The sequence below is a fragment of the Typopeltis vanoorti genome, chromosome 6, assembly GCF_054136105.1.
Source record: "Typopeltis vanoorti isolate ZY-2024b chromosome 6, IOZ_Tvanoo_1.0, whole genome shotgun sequence".
Taxonomy (NCBI): Eukaryota; Metazoa; Arthropoda; class Arachnida; order Uropygi; family Thelyphonidae; genus Typopeltis; species Typopeltis vanoorti.
This window is the reverse complement of record NC_143554.1, coordinates 35281305-35305406: the sequence shown is the minus strand read 5'-3', so window position 1 is coordinate 35305406 and position 24102 is coordinate 35281305. Positions and strand designations below refer to the sequence as shown.

General features: G+C 33.8%; 1 protein-coding gene across 3 annotated transcripts in view; it reads left to right on the top strand.

The window, feature by feature from the left end:
* The window catches only part of LOC150105379 (vesicle-associated membrane protein 3-like), a 138732-nt gene that overhangs the window by 39082 nt on the left and 75548 nt on the right, over positions 1–24102 (top strand). For all 3 annotated transcript variants that reach the window (XM_090394750.1, XM_090394749.1, XM_090394751.1), the window contains exons 2-3: positions 5645–5768; positions 22201–22279. In XM_090394750.1, the coding sequence (XP_090250876.1) occupies positions 5645–5768; positions 22201–22279 (203 nt within the window). The remainder of the gene's footprint in view (positions 1–5644; positions 5769–22200; positions 22280–24102) is intronic.

The window sequence follows — 24102 nt, the reverse complement described above, 5'->3', positions numbered from 1 at the left end:
TGCATAGTTTCTTCACTTAAATTGCCTTACCTTGGAGAACCATTTTTTTTTTTTTCCCCCATAACTTTTTCTAATCGCTTATTCCACAAAACATTTTCTTTCGAAAGAAAATAATTCAGTTCTCGAAATAAAATTTCTTCGAGAAAAAAATAGTTCTCGAAGAAATTAATTCAGGATAATTATTTGAAATATTATTTAAAAAAAAAAAGCCGGCTGCTGACATTCAAGATTATGTTAGATTTTTGTTCAAAATCATGTTTCGAAGAATACTTCACAGATTTCCTGAAGGACGTGCTTGAGCGACTCTGCTGTATAGAGAATAACATGAAATTCTTTAATCGTATCACTAAATTTTTTTTCTTTATATTGTAATCTACTGTTCTTTGCACTTTCATCTTCTTGGTTTCCCTGTATAATTGGTCATTAAAAAGAAATTAACGGTTATGATTTAAATTGATATGTATATATTTTCTGCTAGTTCAGATATGCTAATTGTATTAGATGTTATAATGGCAAAAATGGTAAGAAAAAAATTATTTGTACTTTATTTTCAAAACACAAAGAAAGAACCTTGGGTATAATATATGTTAAAGACACCAAGTAATTTTATAACCTTGGTTTTAATCCTTTTTCCTAAAAAGGATTAAAACCAAGTAAGCAAACAGACAAGTAAGTCAAGTTTGCACCTGAACTTCTTGAACCACGTTCAGGCTCAAACTTGACTTACTTGTCTGTTTTCTTACTTGGGAAAAAAGATTAAAAGGCACCACCACCATAAGTCTTGAACCATGTTCAGGTGCAAACTTGATGTACTTGTCTGTTTACTTACTTGGGAAAAAGGATTAAAACTAAGGTTATAAAATTACTTGGTATCTTTAACACGAAGAAAGAACATTGTAAATTCCCCCAATGAAAAAGAAAATATTACATATTTTTTTTGTGTTATCTGATTTTTTTTCTTGTAGTACAAAGAAGAAATCACTGCCCAATAAGATGGTAGAATACAAGAGGGCAAAAATCTGTAGATAGATTACATTATAACTAATAGAGAAATCATGTCAGAAAAAAAATTATTTATGTTAGAACTCTTATATAAATAATTTTTTCTTCTAGTTTAGATACATGGCATTGTTGAAGTAGCTAAACCTTTGCTATTATTTACACTAAAATGAATGGACATGTTTCAACAAGTGATTTACATTTGTGACAGTTGTCTTGCAAATGATTAATAAAATAAATTCTCTGAAATATCTGCAGATTGAATAAGTCTATAACCTCCTCCCCTTCCCCCAAAAAAATAAGATTATGCATATGCTCCTTTCTTTCAAAAATAATTCAAATCCTCTTTTTCAAGATAATTGTATGAAATAATTTATAATTTTTCGATAATAAAAATGAAAGTGATCATTACAAATTAAGAACTTATTTTAGCATAAATACTGTATCAGGCTGTGAAAGAAATGTCTGTATTTTTTTCTATGTTAGGATGTCTACTAATCAACAATTAAAAAACAAAACACAATATTCTTGATGTAATTTCCACTACAGCTTGAGGTATTTTAGTGTCCTTTCTGGCTAAGTGTTCTCTCTTTTCTTTCTCAATAGCACTGAGAGTAATCTAAGCCTTTACCCTTTTCCTCCAGCTAAGAGAATTACTATTAAGTATTTCTAAGATGTAGATTACTTCAGAAATAGCAACCAGAAGTAGAAGTAAAAATATTTAGATTATTTTAAGAAAAAGAAACAAAAATAATTCTACTGAACTTTCTTTTGTGTGGTATGCATATAAACAGTTTTACATGGCGAAAATATAGCATAGTATTTCTAAAATTTCAAATAATTTCAGCAGACAGTAGAACAGCTGATTTTAGATTGCAAAGAAAGAGTACAGAATTAGAAGCTTCACGGTACATTAATATTATTGCCTTATTTCTTTTGTCAAAACGGTAAAATGAAGTAATAGATTTTGAATACTATCCAGAAACGTTTTCGAACCTGTAGAAATTTAGAGTGGTTATGTGATTTAATTCCAGGTGGATGGGGGGGGGAGGGTAAGCATTAGAAAATCTTCAAAATGAGCATAAATTTTGAAATCATTCTGTTTATGATATCCTTCATATTATATCTTCAACATATCTAAGTTACACACTGGATATTATCGTAATGTGCATACTACAAAAAAAAAAAAAAAAGACGAAGGCGAAGAATCCCTGCTAAAACATCATTGGATATAAATTTTTGATACTAAAAAGACTCACAATTGAAAACTGAGGCAATATAACATCATTTGTTGTTTAAAACAAAAAAAAAATTCATTTCTAAAACTGAAATGTGATGATCTATATAACAGTGTTTTGCTAGGAAAGAAAGCAAAAGCTCATATTTATTTCAATAAATATTATTTAAAAATATAAATATGTGACATAATATGTTCAATGCAAACATTTGAAAATTTGCAAAAAAAATTGTTTCTATATTGTGAGTAAAGTGAAAAAACAACCAGTGCAACTGTTCTGTTGCACTTATTTGAAGAATAAAATACAGCAAATTTACTATTACTAAATAGATTCGTTGCAAAGGCTTTTCGATGGTCATTTCAGGATTGACTATTTTTGCACGTGTGAAATTCATTTCAATTTTTGGGAAGAAATGCGATAAATCATTTTAGAGTCAAATATCTTAGGACTGTAACCAAATAAAACAGTGTGCGTAAAGACGGGTGATACAAAAGTCAAGCACTAACAGTTAATCCACTAATGGCTTTAAAATAGCCATAAAGGGATTAATGGCTGAGGGAGGTAATGGCATGATTAAAGATAGAATGCCGATGAAGTTTTGATCCATGCAGAATGCTATGGTGGTCTGGATATTTCATCCACCTCGGCCGGTAGGGAGGTTAAGGCCACATGGGATAAGGGATAGGTGTTTCATAGAGGGATTACAAGGATATAGGAGACAGGATCATGGCCTAGAGACTGAAAGAAGTCTCTTTTTATACCATTGCACAAGAAGGGAGATATATGAAGGACTGCAAGAACTATAGAACTTTAATTTGATCTCTCATGCAAGCAAGATTTAATTAAAGATAAGCCATGAGTACCAGAGATCAGATCCTTTGCCTTAGACAGATCATTGAAAAGTACAAAGAATTTATATACCCTATAGTACTGTGTTTCACAAACTACTCCAAAAGCTTTGGAGTAGTTTGATGAAAATCAGGTGTATTCTTTTTCCAGTATGTTATTCATGATCTGCAATAATCCTGTTATAAAGATAAGTAGTATTAAAACTTAAGATCAGAATCAGAGATATTCATCTCCTTTCCCTTCCACATGCAGATGGTTTATATTATTATAACGAACCTCAAAGGAGTCAAATGAGGAGTCATGGTTGGTCTAACTTGGCTAGCAACATGTCACATTGAATTAAAGATACCAAGAAACTATATACTTAGTTCAATCCTTTATCCAAGTGTAACTAAACAAAGTTTGCACTGGAAATATAATCAGGACTAGGGCAACTCATATAAAGAAGATGATGACTTCACATCACTTGCCTTACTATCCCATAATGCAAAACACATATCCTTATTGGTATCTACGAGGGACATCCAGAAAGTAAGTTCCGATGGGCTGTCAGAGAAACAAAAATATACTTACAAAAAAAACTTTATTGGAAATTAAATTAGACAACTTTCACTACTTTTCTACATAATTTCCACCATTGTTCAGGCACTTATCATAACAGGGCACTAAGAGTTGTATATCTTCATTGTAGAAGGTTGTGCCTGTGATGCAAACCACATACTGCTTCTTTGACCTCATTGTCTTGAAACTGCCGGCCACCAAGAAAAGATTTCAGATGTTTGAACAGGTGAAAGTCGCTTGGCGCGAGGTCAGGACTATATGGGGAATGGTGGAATTATTCCCAGCTGAAGGTGGCGAGAAGTTGTGTTACGCTGACCATGTGTGTGGGCGCGCGTTATCATGAATCAAAACAACGCATGTGTAATTAAAAGAAACAATGTATTAACCACAGTGAAAATTATTTAATTGTAAATATTTCATCCCAAGTATCTTAGGACATCATCAGTACAGTAGTTTTAAACAATAATAGGGATAACATACAGTTAGGGCACATGATTACAATAGAATCTCATTAAACGTGCATAACATGCTACAGTAGTACAAAAAAAAAAAAAAATTATTGAACACAATTTTGTATGACAATTTCCCATACTTGAGGAATAGTAAGAACATCGTTGCGGTTTAAGTTTGGTTTGTGTAGTAGGGCTTCAGAACTTTCTTTGTATAAACGTTCATGCTTATATAAAGATCTATGTAAAAGTTTAGACTTTTCCCAATGGATCCTCTGGTTTGGATTTTCAATTCCGTGTTGAGAGAGGCCAGATTTCTGCAGTTTAAAAAGATGAATGTGGTCTTGATGTAGTACTTGATGTACTACTGTAGCACGTTTAATGAGATTCTATTGTAATCATGTGCCCTAACCATATGTTATTCCTATTATTGTTTAAAATTATTGTACTGATGATGTCCTAAGATACTTAGGATGAAATATTGACAATTAAATAATTTTCACTGGGGTTAATACGTGTGTTTCTTTTAATTATGATCGCACCACAGGTTTCATTATTTAAAAAAAAAAAAAAACGCATGTGTAAGCAAACTTTGTTTGCTTACACTTGCCCTAGTCTTGATTATATACTTGGATAAAGGATTATGGCAAGAAAATGAGCGGAGGAAGACCAAGATATAGATAGACTGATGCATTTAGTGGTACCCTATGAGAGATTGATCTGACAATGTGGAAGACATCTGATCAATCTCTACAAATTTTAATTTTGGAGGAAAATTGTTGAAAGTAAACTAGTAATAACATGAGATTAATGTGTAGTGCTACAAAAGTGGTGCACAGGTCACAGAATTGTATCGTTATCCAACTTTTGAAGTATATTAGAAGTTTGATGAACAAACCTTTCAAGTACTACATTATTTGAAAATCCACGACTCAGTATTAGGAGCTTTAGAGCATTTAAGACATCTATTTTGGCATTTTTACTCTTGATATAACTTAGTTTTTGTTTCATTTTGCCAATACAAATAACCAATTGAAACTTAGACAAATTTTAATAGAGATCCAAAATCTATTAATTCAGCTAGTGCCAAAGTATTAATATAAGATTGAATTTTCTTACCAAATCTTTCCGGTAAATATAATCCAGTTGAAGTGGCAAAATTAAACAAAACTAAGCTATATCAAGAAGACCATAATGTCAAATATCACAGACACAAAAAGTATATTCTGAAATCTGAGTTTTAAATTCTTTCCATCAAGAGAAAGCTGTATCTGAAATATATCCAATAGTCATTAAAGCAATTTTTGGTGCATTAGTTTTATGAAATTATTTCAGACAATTCATTATCTATATTTAATAATCCTAGTGCCTATGCAAGCAGCTGTAAGTAAATGATTTATTTTTTTGCCTTAAGTGTGGTAATTCAAAAATTTGCCGTTACCATTTCATATAAAATGTGATATAAACACAGTACTTCTCTAAGGTGTTATTTATATGTATGTGTGTATTCATTCTTTCATTTATTATTTTTTTTTATGTAAATATAAGGTCTTCAGAAGTCCAAGGACAGGATCAGCAGGGTGCAGGCACTGAAGATGACCAACCAAGACCAAATCCACAACATCAAGCTGCCTCCAAGAGGTTACAGCAACAACAAGCCCAAGTAGATGAGGTGAGCTTTTAAATTAAATGTAATGCAAAGACTAGATTTTTATATTGACAAGGCTATTATGAATATTAATTTACAGAAAATAATATGAAGCAACTAATTTGCAGCTATCATTGCATATATTTGAGGATTAACTAATCCCATTTTATGATGATGAAAATAAAACTGCCTGATATATATACACATTAACTGATCTTGGAAAAGAAGTATCTCAGTTATCATCACGAACCATGGGCACACTGCCCGTTGGTGTCTGATGCCTTCTTCACTGTCTTCTTCCACCTTTCTTTGTCCAGTGCAGAGTGTCGTAGTTTCTATAAACCCATTCCACACCAGTCCTTTATGTCGTCTATCCATTCTCTGTATGGTCTACCTCTTCTGTTTACACCATCCATAATACCAAACATGAATGTCTCTATCTTCCAATCCTCGCTCGTTCTGCAGATATGTTCAAATAATTGCAGCTTCCATTAAATAATTTTCTGCATTAAATTCTCCTTTGGTTGTATTTTCTGATAGAGCTCTTCATTTGTGATTTTCTCTACCCTTCCTATTCTTAGAATCTTCCTGTAACAAGTTCTTTCAAATGCTAAAATTCTTTTTCATGATTCCTTATTTATTACCCACATTTCAGATCCATACAGTACACAGCTAAAGATGCATGTTTCTAGTATCTTAATTTTGTTTGCAGGCTTATCGTGCTACTTTTCCAGATGTTATCCATGGCCTTCAGATTTGTTCTTCCCTTTGCAATCCTGATCTTTTTCTTTTTTTACAGTCCAAATAATATGTCATTTTGTGAATTGTTCTACATTCGATCCACTTGTATCTTTTGTTTCATGTTCTTCTTGCCAGATACCATTGTCTTTGTTTTTTCCAAGTTCATAACAAGTCCAAATCTCTTCCTTTCCTCATTTAACAATTTATGTGTTTTTTGTAGTTCTCTTTCATCTTCTGTAATAATAATGTCATCCACAAATTTCAAATTGTTAATTTTCATCCCATGTACTGATATTCCTTTGCATCTTCCTTCGTTTTGTCCATTGCTCCTTCTAAATGTACGATGAAAATACTTGATTATATTGGATCCTCCTGTCTAGTACCTCTGCTTGTTCTAAACCATTTTCCCAAATCCTCACCTATTCTAACTGCTGCCATTGCATTCTTATAAACATCTCTTAATATGGCTATTAGAATTCATATAAACATCTCTTAATATGTCAATTCCATAGGATTCTAGCACTGCTAATGTCACTTTCTGGTCGATGTCAAATGTCTTCTGAAAATCAACAACAAAGCAGATATATATGTTTTTGTTTTTTCTCCTAGCTTTCTCTGCTATTAATGTCATTGTCAAAATCTGTTGAATTGTACTTCTATCCTTGCTAAATGCTTCTAACAGATAAGCTTAGGTGTTGACTGTTATTCATGACTTATTTTTCACAGTATTAACAACACCACACAATTTTATCAAAGAGATGTTTTATTAACTTATATTTCTCTGATTTTCAACTCAGCATCATCAGAGCACAGCACACTTGTACACGTGGCAGTGAGTGAAACAATATAATTGCAAAGGACAGAAGATCTAAAGTCGTATTTTTGGTGCCCTCTAACGAAAAAAAAAAAAAAAACAGCTATGCAGGAGTTTCTCTTAGGATAACAGTATCCCAAATTTTCAGCAAATTAATGCAACCATATTTGTTAAGGTTGGGAAATCTTCAAAGCCATTGCTGACTCAAAAAATAATCTTTCAGATTTATAACGACTTCTAAATAGCACATTCGTTTTCCTCCATCTAATCCTGTGTGAAGAAGTGTCCAAAGCGTGGTCTGCCAGTCCTGACTTGCCATAGTAAAATAAACTCAGTTTATTTAAAACATTGCTTGCTACATCTGTGAATTATAAAGTATAGCTATTTTATTTTATTGCTAATAATAGCAGATAAAATTCAAAGTAAAGGTGCTGTTGCTGCAATGAAAAGAATAAGATGTGTAAACCTATTACATTAAATGTGAAGATTAAAATTATTAAATTTGGTGATAGTGTATCTAACACTGAGAGAGGCTGTAGGCTGAGCTTACCTCACTACTGTTGTTACAGTTATTAAGAAGAAGAAAAAAAAAGATAAAATTCCATGTGAAGTGAAAAACTACACTAGCTAATACTGCAAATTTTAGCTAATACTAGCTAAAACATGAAAATCTTACTGCTGAAATGGAAAAGCTTTTAATGCTGTAGGTTGATGACTAAACTTGTTGGTGTGTTCCCTTAAGCCAAGCTATTCAGAATATCTTTTTTATTTGCAAAAATTATCCTCAGCTTTTCATTTGTATATCTTTTCATAAATTAATGATGCTAAGAAATTATATTCTTGGTTTAATCCTTTATCCAAGTGTAAGCAAACAGTTCGCGTGAAGTAACCTCATGACTTGGAAACTTGTGTATAGAGGCTAATGATTCACATCAATTGCCTTAGTGTCCCATAATGCAAGGTACATATCTTTATGGACATGTATAGGTCTATGCATTATTGGAAGGGCCATTACCCAGACCTATTTCAACCTTTATTAAGATCTCATCAGTGGGAGCCAGACCCAGAAGTGATTCCAAGGTTGGTGTAATGCAGAAGTCATATTTCCATATACAAGTAGCCAAAAGGTGTCGCACCTTATTACTAGAATACCCTGGATTAGAGATGCTGAAAGTTTTTCCACTTGAACTTGGTTATATTATAAATTAAAGATGCCAAGAAATTATATTCTTGGTTTAATCCTTTAACTTTCAAAAAAAACGTGTATTTTTTCATGCTTTATTTTCATCATTTACACCAATATATGACTGCTTAGAAATGTTATTAAAGCATTATGCATTTATAAGAGTGTGTGTGGGGGGAAGGGGTTGAGTGATTTGCTATATAACAAAATTCATTATATGATGGTGGTCTGGAACATGGTATGCCATATGACTGGGATATGCCTGTATAATAACAAAGAAATCAGCCAAAAAATGCTGACATTGTATATCACAAAAACATTACAATACACAGTACAATGTTTCAAACTACACCACTTTTAATTAACTTATGGATTTGAAAGTTTGATTGGGTATAAAATAGTTAAACAAACTAGATATCGCAGATAAGTATTATGAGAAAAAAGGAGAATGAACGGATGTTATAAATCATAGAATCATATTAAAAATGATATTGGAAATGAAGTAGATTAGCATTCAAGAATGTGTGAGGTAGTATAATCACATAAATGAAAGAGGAAGGGTACCAAACAGTCATTAAATTCCAGGATGCAGGAAGAAGATCTAGAAGAAAACCTCAGATTTATGTCGATGTATGCACTGCATCTATCCACCCAGCACCATACAAGATGAACTGACAGTATTGGAAACTTGACAAATAACACATTTATTTGGAAGAAAACTGTTGATAAGAACTAGTAATGTCAACTCAGTTAATTATAACTATGCTTCATGGTATTAACAACACCAGAAGAACAAATAAGTTCTTGAATTATTGATAATTTTTAACAAGTGTCTTCACAGCACAAATTACAACTGTGATGGAAATTTGTGCTACTCAGTCAGATGGTGCAGAAACAATTCAAATTGTAACCAAAAAGGATACTCTAGATCAGGGTGTGGCTAACCTTCTATTTCATGCGCCAATTGTTTCACATACAAGTTCAGATGCGCCATACAACTCTTGTACCCTTAAAAACTCCTTGTAAAAATGCTAATATAGGCAGGATATATTGATTTAATATAAAAACGAGATAAACGTTACTTACCTTAATGAGACTTATTGAGCATTTTGATTTTGCCAAGCTTTTAATGTTTATAGTTAAATTAGTTACTGAGAGCAGCAGAGAATTCTTCAAATTTTGATCAGTCATTGGCAACCTCATTTTTTTTTTAATCAATTTCGTGGTTGAAAATGCTTGTTCACAAATGTACGTTATTCCAAAATGACAGGTATAACTATGGGCAAATTTTCTTCATTCTGGAAAATGTCTGCAAAATGTCTAATGTTGTGTTTTATAGTGTCTTTCATTAAGATCTGTCTTTCATCATGTGAGAAAGTGTTTTCACAAATAGTGCACAAACAGCTTCCTGATGGATTCGCTAGAAATATGAACTCATTTTCCCACTGTTTGTTGAATTCATGCTTCCCATCACCTTCTGATTTTCTTTTGCACCATAATATGTAACTGAATGTAAAAAAAACAAGGGTTAATTTTCAAAAAAGTACAAAACTGCAAATGTTCATGAAGGACGAACGAAGTACAACTCTGTAACGCATGAATATCAATTGCAAACTGACTGACAAAAACCTGCAATGCACTACCATTGCTAATACTTGGCACTTCAGGATCAAATAAGTGAATGTGCACGAAACAATAAAATTACTAAAAATAATTACAAAGTTTAGCTTTTTTTTTTTCTACAAATCAGTTTTTGGTTAATACTTTTGCGTAAATAGGCTTACTTTTTAATAAAAATCCTTTGCACAGGAATAAATGGAAGGGGATAGTTTTGCTGCATAGCAGTTGCTGCTTTAGGAATTAGCATAAGCGGTGAAACACTTCTCTCCTCACTAAGTATGGCTACATTGATTTGCCAAAGATCAGGATATTAGTCATTCCAGTACCATCTTTAGGATGATTTCACTGAATCAACTTCATTTTTATTTATCTTCTAAGAGAGCCTTGAAAGGACATTAATTTTTTACTTACAATTTGAATTGTTTTGGCTACAATCTAATTGAGTGCTATGTATTTTTAGTACAGTATATTTTGCATTCTAAAGATGCTCAGTGTTCTACCTAGAAATTTTTACCAGCTGGGTGGAATGAAGCATTAGCCGGGCATACAAAAATTTTGAACGAGTTAAGAAAGACCCTTTTTCATAACAAATTAAAATAGTAATTTTATTAGAAATTACTTCAAACAAGGATATTTTATATAGTAATTATAACAAACAAGACTAGGATTTTTCTTATTTTCTCATTAAGTAATAAAAAACCTTGTAATGCTCACAGCTTAGAAGCCCAGTTGTCAGCAGCTTTTTCGTAATTAAAATATGTTGGATCTGGTCCCTCCAGTGAAATCAGCATCAGATTATTTAGAGTGTTCTGACTGATGTGATTCCTCATACAGGTTTTTATCCTTTTTAATGCAGAGAAACCCCTTTCACATTCATCTGTGCTCCCAGGTATGGCCAGTCCAACAGCAGCTAGTTTTGCTAAATTTGGAAAAGACTCTTTGAGCTCAGATGTTGTTGCTAATTTCAGCAGTATTTGTCTTGGATCTAGATTTTTGTATTACTGTCCTATGGCTTGCAATGCAAGAAATTGAGCTGGTCTCACGAGTATCGAGACTCTCCGGTTTGATTTCTCATCACTATTAATTAAAAAATGTCTTAAATTATTTTTCCATTCTTTCTCATTATTTAGCCATGTCAATTCACAACATTAATTAGCCGGGTGGTCAGTAAAACCAGCCGGGCACATTCAAAAGCTCCTGGAGAGAACATAGATGCTGATTAGAAATCCACTTGCCAGTGAAGGTGAAGCAGGCACTCTGAGTTGATCATCTCATCTTTCAGGTCAGCTGTAGTTATAAATCACAAAGGAATACCACATCTGAACCACTCCAAATGCGTTTCTGTAGTCGGAAACACATTTGGTTTAGCAAAAATCATGAATCAAATTCTTTCTGTGAGGAAAGGATTTGATTCAGGATTTATAGGGTACATTTACAAGAACCTTTCAGCTAAAAGTGAATGAGGGGTTTCATACAGAAAGGGTTTTTACTTCTGAAAACATGCAGTTAATAGACAATAATTACATGTGAGTCTGACTGCTTAGTTTGATTGAAGTAGATAACTGAGAGGAGACCTCCAATTATTCTTTTAGGAATGTGCAGAACTGACCAAGACTTCTGGCCTAATGTCCATTCGTCACCTTCTCATGGTGCACCCTGTTAATATATGCATATTCACCTATACCTGGATACTGAATGAATGAGGATGGCTGACATACTCATTCATTTGGGATTTAGCCAACCAAATTATATTGGCTTAAACCAAAATAGAAAATGATGGTACAATATGCTGGAATTCAGTGCTGGCTTGGGCATTATCTAGTTACACTAGGAATCAGGACAAATGGTTAAGTCTACTCCACAAACTCCATGTCAACATCAGCAAAATTTAAATTGGCACCATCAACATAAGAGACATCATTAGAAAAGAAGTAGAATTGGCAAAAGGAAGGAGAGCTATAGTATTCAATTAAACATGAAGATTAACTTTTTGCATGGCAGGCAATATCAAGCATGCTGATAATGTGGGAAAACATAAAAGTGGAGATTGGACAATGAGACTTATTTGTGCCTGTGGTCCCATGGAAGATTCTACTAAGGAAGACATTGAGGACTTTTTCTAGGCATTATAGAGGGTAACTGACACGAAGGAAGAGTTGGTCCCAAGTGGATCTCTAAACAGCAGAGAAGGAAACGAGTGCACATAAGGAAGTGTTTACAGAAAATTTGGATAAAACAGCATAGCTAATAAAAAAAATCATGTGCACCTGCTGGATTTCTGTTCAGAACACAGTCTAGTTATTACTATGTTCCAACATAAAGATGTGCTCAAATTCACACGGAAAAAGCAATAAGAAGTCTCATTTTTTATAGCAGTATTTTCACACTGGTTCAGGGCATAAGAAAACTGACCAGGCATACAGTCAGGAATATATTTCCATACTTGAAGTAGAAAAAGCCATCAAAACCTGAAATGTGGAAAGGCAGCTGGAGTAGATGATATTCGACAGAAGTGCTCAAGTATGGAGGTATAAAAGTCTTAAAATGGCTACACTGCATAGTTCAGAAGGCCTGGACAGAGGGACGAATTCCAGATGATGGTGTAAAGCTCTCATAATACCTATATATAAAAAGGGAAATTAAACAGTGTGAGAATTACAGAGGTATTTCTCTGCTGAGGTTCCTGGCAAGATATATGCAAGTATACTTGAGAAACGGTTGAAGGATTGTGGAAGAGAAACTTGGTGAAGAACAAGCTGGATTTAGGCCAAATAGAGGCTGTCAGGATCAGATTTTCACTTTACAACAAATTGTTGAGAAATCACGGGAATATAACTAAGATCTCTATTTAAGTTTTGTAGATCTGGAAAAGGCATATGACAAGGTACCAAGAGAGAAGCTATTCAAAATGCTGCAGTTGTATGGTGTCAATGGGGCATTATATCAAACAAACTTAATATTTATTTGAGTTCAGCAGTTAGAATTGAAGGAAAATCTGGTGATAGACAAGGGTGTACATTATCCCCTCTGTTATTCATTATCTATATGGATCACATTATGAAGGAAAGTGGTGTTAAACCTGGTATCAAAATTGAAGATGTTAATCTCAGCTCTTTGTTTTATGCAGGTGATGTTATACTTCCAAATAAATTCACTACAAGTCTGCAAGATTCCCTGACAGAATTGAATAACTGTTGTAATAGATATGTTATTGAAGGTCAGCAATAACAACACAAAGGCAATGAAAAGACGTAGAATCGTTGAAAATGTCAACTGTGTTTTGAACGGAGAACCTGTGGAACAAGTAAAACATTTCAGCTACTTAGGCACAATTTTTAGTGAGGATGGTAAATTAAATATGGAAATGGACAACAGAATCAACAAAGCTGGTATCGTAGGAAGTCACCAAATAAATTTATATGGAATAAGAGAGAAATTAGTCAAACACTAAATTAGCTGTATACAAGACTGTTCAAACCAATTTTAACTTATGGATCTTAGAGCTGGTTTAGAAATAAACACTTGACCAAAGACTAGAGACCACAGATATGAGAGTCCTAAGAAAGATTAGGGGCATGAACAGGTGGCATCATTGGCAATATCATATCAAAATACGAGACCATTAGGAAACCACTCAACGTTGTCAGCATTCAGGAATCTGTGAGCAAAGTTAATCTTAGGTGTTATGCTCAGTAAGTGTTCTCTGCCAAGTTGGCAGGAAAAAGACTCAGAGGAAAACCACGATATAGGTGGATTGATACAGTAAAAAGTGCCTTAGAAGATAGAAATATAAGATCGGATAATGTTGGAGTCTTGACAAGTAACAAACCAGTTTGGAGGAAAATTGTAGATAGGAAGTTAGTAATGATGTAAATTTTTCATGTAGTATTATCACATACTGTACACCCCCTTGAGAATACATGTCAGGAATTCGATGATGATGATGTAAGATAGGGAGGGAGCAAAATAATTTTTATAGAATTACAGAAATTAGTCAAAACACTATCTGTATACAAGGTAATTGTTCATACCAGTTTTAACTTATGGATATCAGAGCTGCATTAAAAATAAAACACGTGATTAAAAACTGGAAGACAACAGATGAGAGTTCTAGGAAAAATTAGGAGAATGAAAAGATGGCATAATAGCAGAACTATATTAAAAAAATAAGGATATTAATAAGAAACTTGACATTGTTGTTCTTTTAGAATATGTAAGCAGAACTAATCTGCTCACACATTCCTGTATGATTTAAGTGACCATTCCCTGGGTCACTGTGTGATACTTAGAGTGGGAGAGGAAAGGTTAGAAAAACAAGTATTTTTTTCCAGAATGTCAGTAAAAACACTCAGAGGAATAGTAAGATCTAGGTGAATAATAAATAGTGCCTGAGAAGACTCAAAATAAGATCTGAGGATATTGTAGTTTTCTGACAGATGAGAGATTTCATTAGTATGAAACTGTCAATAGAAAGTTTGTAATAGTGAACTTCTCATATAGTACAGTAATCCCCTGATTAGTGCGTCATTTTTTTTCTATACCCAAATTTGATTAGTGCGCCTATATACATCTTAAAAATAAATGTTACAGATTTAAAAAATTTTTGATGTATACATTTTTATGGCTAACTATTTTAAAAAATCACTCACCAGAATAAAATAATTTAGTTACCTATTTAAAGCATTTTACAAATTTATTTTTAATGGCATACTACACTACTACCATGTACACTATGTATGCTATGTTCCAAATTTTTATTCCCAAAATTTATGTCGTCTGTTATAGTATGCTCACAGATGCGAGACACTTCGCATGTCACAAAAAGGAGAACCCATTCTGATAATGGGATAATCAATCCGTCTTCTGGGATTAGTTGTTTATTATTACATGTCGGAAAATTAACTTCTCTTTTATGATCATTGTAGTTTTTAAAGTGGTAACTATTTTGCTTGTATAACAGTTGGGAAATTTTATCTATAAAGCACGTGATTTCACGTGTTGGTGACCAATTCATGTGTCCTTCATTTCTTTCTCCCCTTCAATGATAACATACAAGAGTTAATTAAATCTCATTCTGAAGAATTGAGTGATTCTGACCTGCTAAATTTAGATGCACAGCGGGAAGATCCTGAAGAATATGAAGAAAATTTAACCACTGATAGTCAGCCAAAAGAGATTTCACAGAAACAATTTGAAAATATTTTTTGTACAATCGAAGTTTTTAAGTAGCAATGCTTAGAGGCTGATCCAGATGGAGAGAAGCAGTAAAATTTGCAGAAGAGTAGAAGAGGCAATAGGGCCATACCGTCGGTTGTATGAACAAAAAGGAACAAAATGCCTGCCAAACTACGTTAGCTTAATTCTTTGTTAAGAAGTAGAATAATAAAATTTATATTCTGAATATGTTTTATTGTCTGTCAGCTTCATGGTTTTCCTTTAACTAGGCGTGAGATATACCTTAATTCTTTTATAAAAAATTAAGGTTCTAAAAAGAAATTTGAGGAACGAATTATACTTTTTCCCATAGGCTATTATATTCGATTAATGTGCCTGTTTTAAAGAACGCATTAGGCGCACTAATCGAGGGATTGCTATACTATACTATCCTAATATCCTGTACTCCTTGTGAGGGTAGATATTAAGAATCTAATGATAGTGGAATTGATAATTTCCAGTTTCAAGACTGGCCATAATTTTTACTCTCACTATATAGCAGACACTGGTATAACAGACTACTACGTAATTACAGTGACCATATTTTTTTGGAGAAAATAAAGGACAAATCAGAAACTGTTTCATAATAAAAAAACAGCAGGCTACGTTTGTTTCATTAAAACTAAAAAACATTATTACATTTATAAAATATAAGCATATACGTAGCATTTTAAACAATCATATTATTACTTGAACGTTAATTTTGATACTTTTCACAAAAATGAACTTTTTTTAATAAATCAGGTTTGTGTTTTAAAAATTCATAAAACTGCATACAATTCATGTCAAAATTGCATTTGATATAAATGCATGCTTTCAATGTTTCAATTTTTAATTGGATTTTTTCACTGGTCCATTGTTCACTAATGAAAATACTTGTTCAGTGTGGGCATTAGATCTAGGGAGACATAACCAAAATTTAATGATTTTTAAAATGTTTTCAAAAGATTTTTTAAAAATGAACGAATATGTGAATCAGTAATAATGCAACGTCCCAACTTCAAGATGTCCACTCACTCCTGCCATAGCTTGTACACTACACTACACACAGTCAATATGTACACACGCACATCAACGACGCAGCCATATATGCCACGGCACTAACGAGTGCCAGTGAAATGACAGTTTCATGTTTCTATGGGCCATGTGCTGCGTGCCAGTATTTAATTTACTATTGCAATAAACAAAATAAAGGGCAAAATGGCCATTTTAGAAAAAAAAAATCTAAAGGACAGAGCAATGAAATAAAGGACTGTCCTCTTAAATGAAAGATGTATAGTCACTGTACACATAATTAATGAATGATGCTCCTAGGTACAATGCTATTCTAATGAAAATTCATTATAACAAACTATCTGCTCTTAAACTTTCTGTGATATTATAGTTTGCTAAAGTGAAAGTCATCTATATTCTTTCTCTGAAAATCTCTCTGACAGATACTTAGAAATGAAAAAATAGTTTTCTTGATGCTTTTTTAAAATCATCAAGATCTAGCTTGATGATTTTAAAATCTAGCTCATATCTAGCTAGATTTTAAAATCATCAAGCTAGCTCAATTTTAAAATCATCAAGCTTGATCTAGCTCATATCTAGCTTCACACAAAAAGACTTACTGCTGATATATTGTCCTTAGGTCACAGAAAAAGAAAAATTGATTGCTAAAATCCTGTGTGATGCATAGCTATAGAAGTTAGTATGTTAAGTAATTGTAAGAATACATGTAAGTTTTAATGACAAACCCAAACTATTAATTTCATCATTAAATTCCAGACATACCTTGAGTGGGGGTGTACAGGATATTATGATGCTACTACATATGAAAGTTACATCATTACTAACTTCCTATTGACAATTTTCCTCCAAATTAACCTGTTTTCTGTCAACATTTTAATATTATTAGTCTTATATTTCTGTCTTCTAAGGCACTTTTTACTATATCAATCCACCTAGATTTTGGTCTTCATCTGTCTTATTTCCTGCCATTCTGGAAAAGAACAATCGTTTTGTTAACCTTTCCCCTCCCATGCCATACCACCTGAGATTAGCTCTGCTCACAAATTCCTTATTGATAATAATGTCAAGTTTGTTCCTAATATCCTCGTTTTTAATAATATATTCTCACTGATACCATCTGTTCAGTCCCTTAATCTCTTTTCAGGGCTCTCATATGCTGGCCTGGTTGACTAAGTGGTCAGCATGCCTGCTCTCTCTCTAGCCAAAAGGCTGCAGGTTCAAATCCCACCGTGGGCATGGATGTTTGCGATTGTCTGTGAAAATACTACTGATGATTCTATCATCAGTAGTATTTTCACACGCAACTATCATCAATGCCAACTGGCGTTGCCGTTGATGATAGTTGTGGCTCGTTGTAGTTGGTGGATTTGAGTGATGCAGACAAGAGTTGTAGAGTAGGTGCCCTTCTCCAATGGTCTTTGGACTACCTGGAGGTTTCCTCCCAGTTATCCAGCTTTGACCCTTATCATAATAAAGAATTATAGATCCCCATAAAGCACTGCACCTCCTGCAATGTCTGGAGCGCTCCTGTCAACCATTGAAAATCTGAGGGAGGGAGAGAGAGAGCATGATTTTCATGCTGGAGTACCCATATCTGATATTTCTATCGACTAGAGGCTGTTCTCCAAGGTGAACAGCCTCTAGTCGATAGAAATGTAAGTAATTGAAGTTGGTAAGAAGGGTCAGTAACCTCAGGACAAGGATTGGCTCTGAGGACTGGACTGGGCCAGTTTGGCTGGAGTCCAAAGCTGGTATGGCACTGCACTGGGACTGGCCGAAACTTTTCAGTGATGGAACATCAGGGTCTTCTAGTGAAATGCCTCAACTGTGCAAAATGCCAGATGGCCTGTCTGGCTCAACCGTTTCGGACAGCAACTAATAGCCGTCTCAAAACTGACACAGACCAGGAGAATCTCGCTGTCTAATTAAAACAAAGCAATTTGATGGGGTATTGTTACCAATGTGCTTTCTGGCCAGTGATCTGAATGTTTAAGTAAAAGAATATCAATCAGGGTCAGGGGTATATGGCAAGAGTAAACTCGACTCTCCTTGAAGTAGATGCAACCCAGACATGTAGTTTAGAGCCCTGATTCAGTCACTTCTTTAAGCCTGTGTTTGGAAGACCAGGTTTGGCATGCCTCTTTGAGGATCCCATGGAGAGAATGCAGAGCACTACTCTTAGAAACATGGGAACTCGCCATCCCACCTGCACACCTACGTGCTGAGCAATCATAAGGAATTTTGGCTATCTAGTGACCATCATTAGATTTTCAAAGAGGTAGTGTACTCCATTCAACTCTAATATCCTGCCCCAGCAGAGCAACTGTTGGGAACCTTCTTTCTGACTTTCTAGCGATGTTGATCTCGTTGGATCAATTTGATGGCACGAGCCCACTATAAACGAATTACTCTGAGAATTATATTTATATTATGAAAGTAACATTCTCAAATACAAGTAGGTGGATATCATCATCATTAGTGGCTTTAACAGGCACAAACATTGTATCCAAATGTCCTTGGATTTCCTAACCATAAATACGAGAATAAGGCAGTTATCCCTATGCCTCTAAGTATTATGGCGAAACTAAATTGCGTGTGTTCTACAGGCTAGTTTGCCTGTTCTGAGGGACAAAAAAACCCGAGTTTCTGGGTGAAGAAAAAACCCTCTCCTTCCCCCCCCCCCAAAAATGAGACCAGCTAACTCACCTTTAGTCAAAAGAGACCGTAAAAGTTCCATACATCATGGATGAGAATTGAACCCAGGTCTTTCTGACTAAAGGGCTTCATCTATACCAGTGATGGCGAACCTATGACACGCATGTCAGCACTGACACACTTGAGGGTTTCAGGTGACACACCTCAGATGTTGAAAAATATTTGATATTCTGATGAAAAAACTGCGATAAATTGTGTAAGATCGCTCTCAGTTAAGACGAAAGTAGGGTTCAGCTTTGAGAATAAACTCAAAATATTTCATATTTCAACGTGATTTAGAAAGTAACAATTTTATGTATTTCCCAAGAGTGAAAATCAGTGAAACGAAACCAGTTTCGTTTCCCAAGAGTGAAACGAAACCAGTCCCAAAAATCGTCAACAGCATATCAACTAATCTATAAAAGTTCTAAAGTCATGAACTGAGCAGTTTTCCTCTAGTAGATTTGAGCAATTTCGAATGTTGAAACAAACAATCCAATTCATAAAGTATCCTGATCAAACAGAATTCATGGATCTTAAATTAGATGGCTTTGAGTAGTTGGATTTGAAAGATCTAGAAATGCAACTAGCCAACTTCCAGTGTAATCCTATTTGGGAAAGAAAGTTTATTGCTCTTAGAAATGAATTAGAAGAACTTGAGTGGCAACATCTGCATGATACCGCGTGTAAAAATTCAATGTCCTCTTAAATAAATAGCCTAATATGTATAAGTCACCATCTATGATTATGTAGTTAAATTTATAATGCATGTATGCAAGTGGCACATCGACAACATCAATATTTTAAAAAAAGATTTTTGACACACCTGGGTAAAAAGGTTCGCCATCACTGATCTATACTGACTGAGCTACAGAGGCTCGAGTGGGGATATAGCAACTTTAAATATGATAAAGTTAGATTTAAGGTAGTGTTTAAATTAGGTTAAGATGAGAATGTAAATCGTGCTTGACAAATTAATAAGATACAGGAAAGGTGCAAGTTAGACTGGTTGAATACATGGCTGGCCCTGACCTGGCATTAGCAAGATGCTGAACTCCATCGCTGCCATCTGGCTGCTACTGTTAAGGGAGGCCAAGGTTGGCTAGTGCATTGCCATATCATGTTTCGTATACATCATGAATTGAATGCCTCTAAGTCAGAATCTCTTCTAGCCACTGCAACGGTACTGTTCATGCCTCGCACATTAAAAGGCAGTGCTAGCTGGAGTCACTGTTATGGTGTGATCACTCTGGTGATGAGGCCACTAGAATGGAAACATCAAGGCAGCCGTCACGACTATACAGCTGCTGCTTCCTATACTGTACCATTCAGGTATGACATGTAGGCACTAATTCGTCTGCAGATGACCTAGGTCCTGGTCTGGGTGTCATGCTTAGAAGAGCAACCACCATACTCCGATCAAACTCTAATAAATGAAGTCTAACTGATTACTGCACACTTAAGTGCTTAAAGCCTTTCCAGGAAAAACAACCACAATGCCAACCAGAATCATGGTGGATTGATGAAATCATCAGATTTGCAGGAGTGAAATTAGAAGGAAAAAAACCATTGACAGTCTTGGAGTATCATGGAAAGTCCTTCCAGCAGTGGATTGACAGTGGCTGACAATGGTGATGATTTTTCATATGAAGTGCTCTATTAGTTATCAAGTTGTATTTAGAAAGTGGCTTGGTTGTCAGTTAACTGAGGTTGCATAGTGCTTTTCAGAGTTATTACATATGCTAACTTGTTCTGGGACAGATTTATGAGGGTTATTGGTTCTGGGACAGATTTATGAAGGTTATTGGGAAATTACTATTTAGAATTTTTTCCAGTGAAAGTAGTAAGACTTTAATAGTTAATACTTATTAGTCCTAGCGAAACTTAATTATCAACCTAATTAAACCCATTATTAACTGGTGTTCACAGTTATTTCTTTCTATATCTTTGGGGTCTGTGACTATCTTACCAACGGCACGTTAAACTGAATAGCTTGGTTGTTTTTTTGTTTTTTTTCTAGACTTCAGGAAAGGGTCAGTAGTCAAATGAATAATTGCTGCTTCTTCAGATATCTCACATTTTAGAATTGAATGATAACCTCCATAACTAGCTTTAGTTGGTAAATTCTGAAACCCTTTGGTTGGAAAGACCTGGATTTAAATCCTGTCTGAGAAGCAAAGGACATTTTTCATATCTTTCCAACTGGCGATGAGCTAGCTGGTTTCATATGGAGTTGGCAGGATTTTTTCCTCCCAGAAACTTGGGAGGGTTTCTGATCCTGCAAAACGGGCAAACTTGCCAGAACACACATAATTTATGGCCATGGCAGTCAGTGTAGATGAGATTAATTGCCCTATAATAAGCAGTATTAGGTTTCTAAGAAAGCCAAGTTGCTTGGCTGCAAATGGCCATTTCAGCCTAGCGTTAAAGGGAAAATGGGATGTTCTCGAGCATTCACAAATTTTGTGAATATGTGATTCATTTAAGATCCTGAATGTTCATATGATTATTAGAAAGAAAAATGCATGATTGATCTGTCATAATAATGTTCTTCAACTTTTATTAACCATCACACACACACACACACACACACACATATATATATATATATATATCCATCAGTGGTTTTATCATATGAATAATTTTGATTATGGATGAATTTAATATTCAGAATTGCTTTGTAGAAGAATTTTAATGAATTGACATTAATTTGGAGTGCACACAGTGAATAATGCTAAAATCAGGTAGGAAATATAATAGCTCTTTAGTGCTACCTCTATACTACATCCTCAGTTTCTGTAATCAATACTAACTACATATATCATGTTTTATAAGGGGGGAAAAATTCATTTCCGTCATAAATATATAGGATAAATTGTGGATTTGTCTGCTTATTTATTAACAAAATTATTTCAGGAATTTATTTTAAATACTGGCATTAACAGAACAGCGAGCCTTCAATATTCATAGGTTGCTTCTTAGTGAAGAATTAAAAATAAATTATTCATATTATTTTCATAAAACAATTTGCTTCCGTATGTTTTTGCCCGATCAGTAAATATCTTGTGGTTCTATGAATTAAAATTAATGTTTTGTTTTTCATGGTAAAGTTACCTTACATTTGTGGTTATTGATATTTTATATTGACATCATTTATTGCTACTAATACTTACTAGGTTGTAGGTATTATGAGTACCAATGTCGAGAAGGTGTTGGAGAGAGACGTAAAGCTTTCAGAATTGGATGACCGTGCAGGTAGTTAATGTTTCTTGCTAAATGTTTCATATGTTACTTTATAGTATATTGATATATAAGAAAAATTTTAATAAAAATCCTAAAAATAATTTATTATTCTATACTGTGTGAGAAAGTTTTTTGACAGTCTTACTCATAAAAGAATGTAAACCTTATAGTATCATGGATGGGTCATGGGTGATACAATTCAGGAAGCCTGCTCTAAATACCTAATTTATTACTTCTTTTTTTTTTTTTAATCCAGAATTTTTAAGTGAATTTAAGTCAGTGATTTTTAATCGAAAACCTACATTCAGCTTAAGGATATTCACAAACTCCTGCCCAGTGAGATTTGAACAAACAGTTTGGGAAGTGGAAGTCCTCTACTCAGCCAAAAATTAAAGCTTACAAAAGCTAAATTTCTTACAAAAGAAATTGAAAGGATGGGAGTGGAGATGTCACTGTGTAAAAAAGAATCATAATTTAAATTTCGGAATATTTTTACAAATTGTTTATGTTAGTACGTTTATTAGTTTTGGTTTCATAACACGCATTGTCGGCACTTGCAATGTATCCATTATTGATGTTATTTTGTCAAAGTGAAGGGTAAAGCATTTAAAAAATTCATGTACTTACTGGATTTGGATAGTTGTAGTACTTTCAGAAATTTTATTCTGGTTTAAAATTATTAAGTGCTGTGTTGTGTAAAGACATTCTCGTATCGCTAACAGACACAATGTGTCAGCTATTATACTTAGCTTCTCGCTTACCACTTTCATGGAATTCACATGCTCGCCGAGGAGTTTGATGGGTGATTGACAGCTGACAGAGAGAGCGTTCAGTATCGTGGTAACAGAGAAAACGAGAAGAAATGAGAACGCAGGCCGGCAGATATTTGGGTTCTGAGGAAATTAAGTGTTTTTTTATGTGACAGTCAGAAGAAAATTAATAATATATTCCAACTAAGGAATCATAGAACTGTGAGTTCTTAAAGTGGGAGACTGTCAATAAGTATTGGTAAATAAAAGAAGATATTGCTATTGATGTTCTAAAGGAATGTTCGAGGAAACGCTGATTGAAAATTTCATCTGTTTTAAGGATGCCGGATCTATTTATTATTTCTACCGAAATAGGAAACGGAATTTAGCAACTTAGATTAAGCAGTAGAAGAAACATTTTGCTGGTACGAGAATTAGCAAAATTGAATTGCATTAATTAAGTAATTATACAAAGTATAATTACTCTCATAAGTGAGAGTAATTATACTTTGGTAAATTCATAATATCTACACTTCAGAGCCTGGAAGAATTAATGTGTACTACATGAAAGTTAATGAGAAAGGATCCTATGAAAAAGAAGAAAAGAGTTTTATATCTTCAGAAAAGGGTTAACAGAGAAACTGACTATGAACATTTTGTTATTGTATAAACAAAGTGTTTTTAGTCTAGTGAATGTGATGAAGTATATGTTAAACAAATCAGTAATAGAATGAGTTAGAAAATGGGTGATCTCTTAAATGGAAGTTTAATTTAAAAGGCCTTGGATCCAAATAATTTTGTAGTTAGTTATGTAATTTTGTTTGAAGTGTCTATATAATGTTTTTGTTTAATTAAATGTCTAATTTTGTATTTTGGTCTTGAGTCAGTGATTTTTTTGGATTCTGAAAGAAACAGAAAAAAAAAATCATTGCACCAATTGGAATAAACCTTAGTACATATATAAATACACATGAAAATTAGAAATAAAGGTAATAGAGATACAATCTCATTCTAAAACAAATAATCTCTAAACAACTGCCAATCATAAAGAAGCTTAAAATAGATGGTAGATACTCATAGATAACA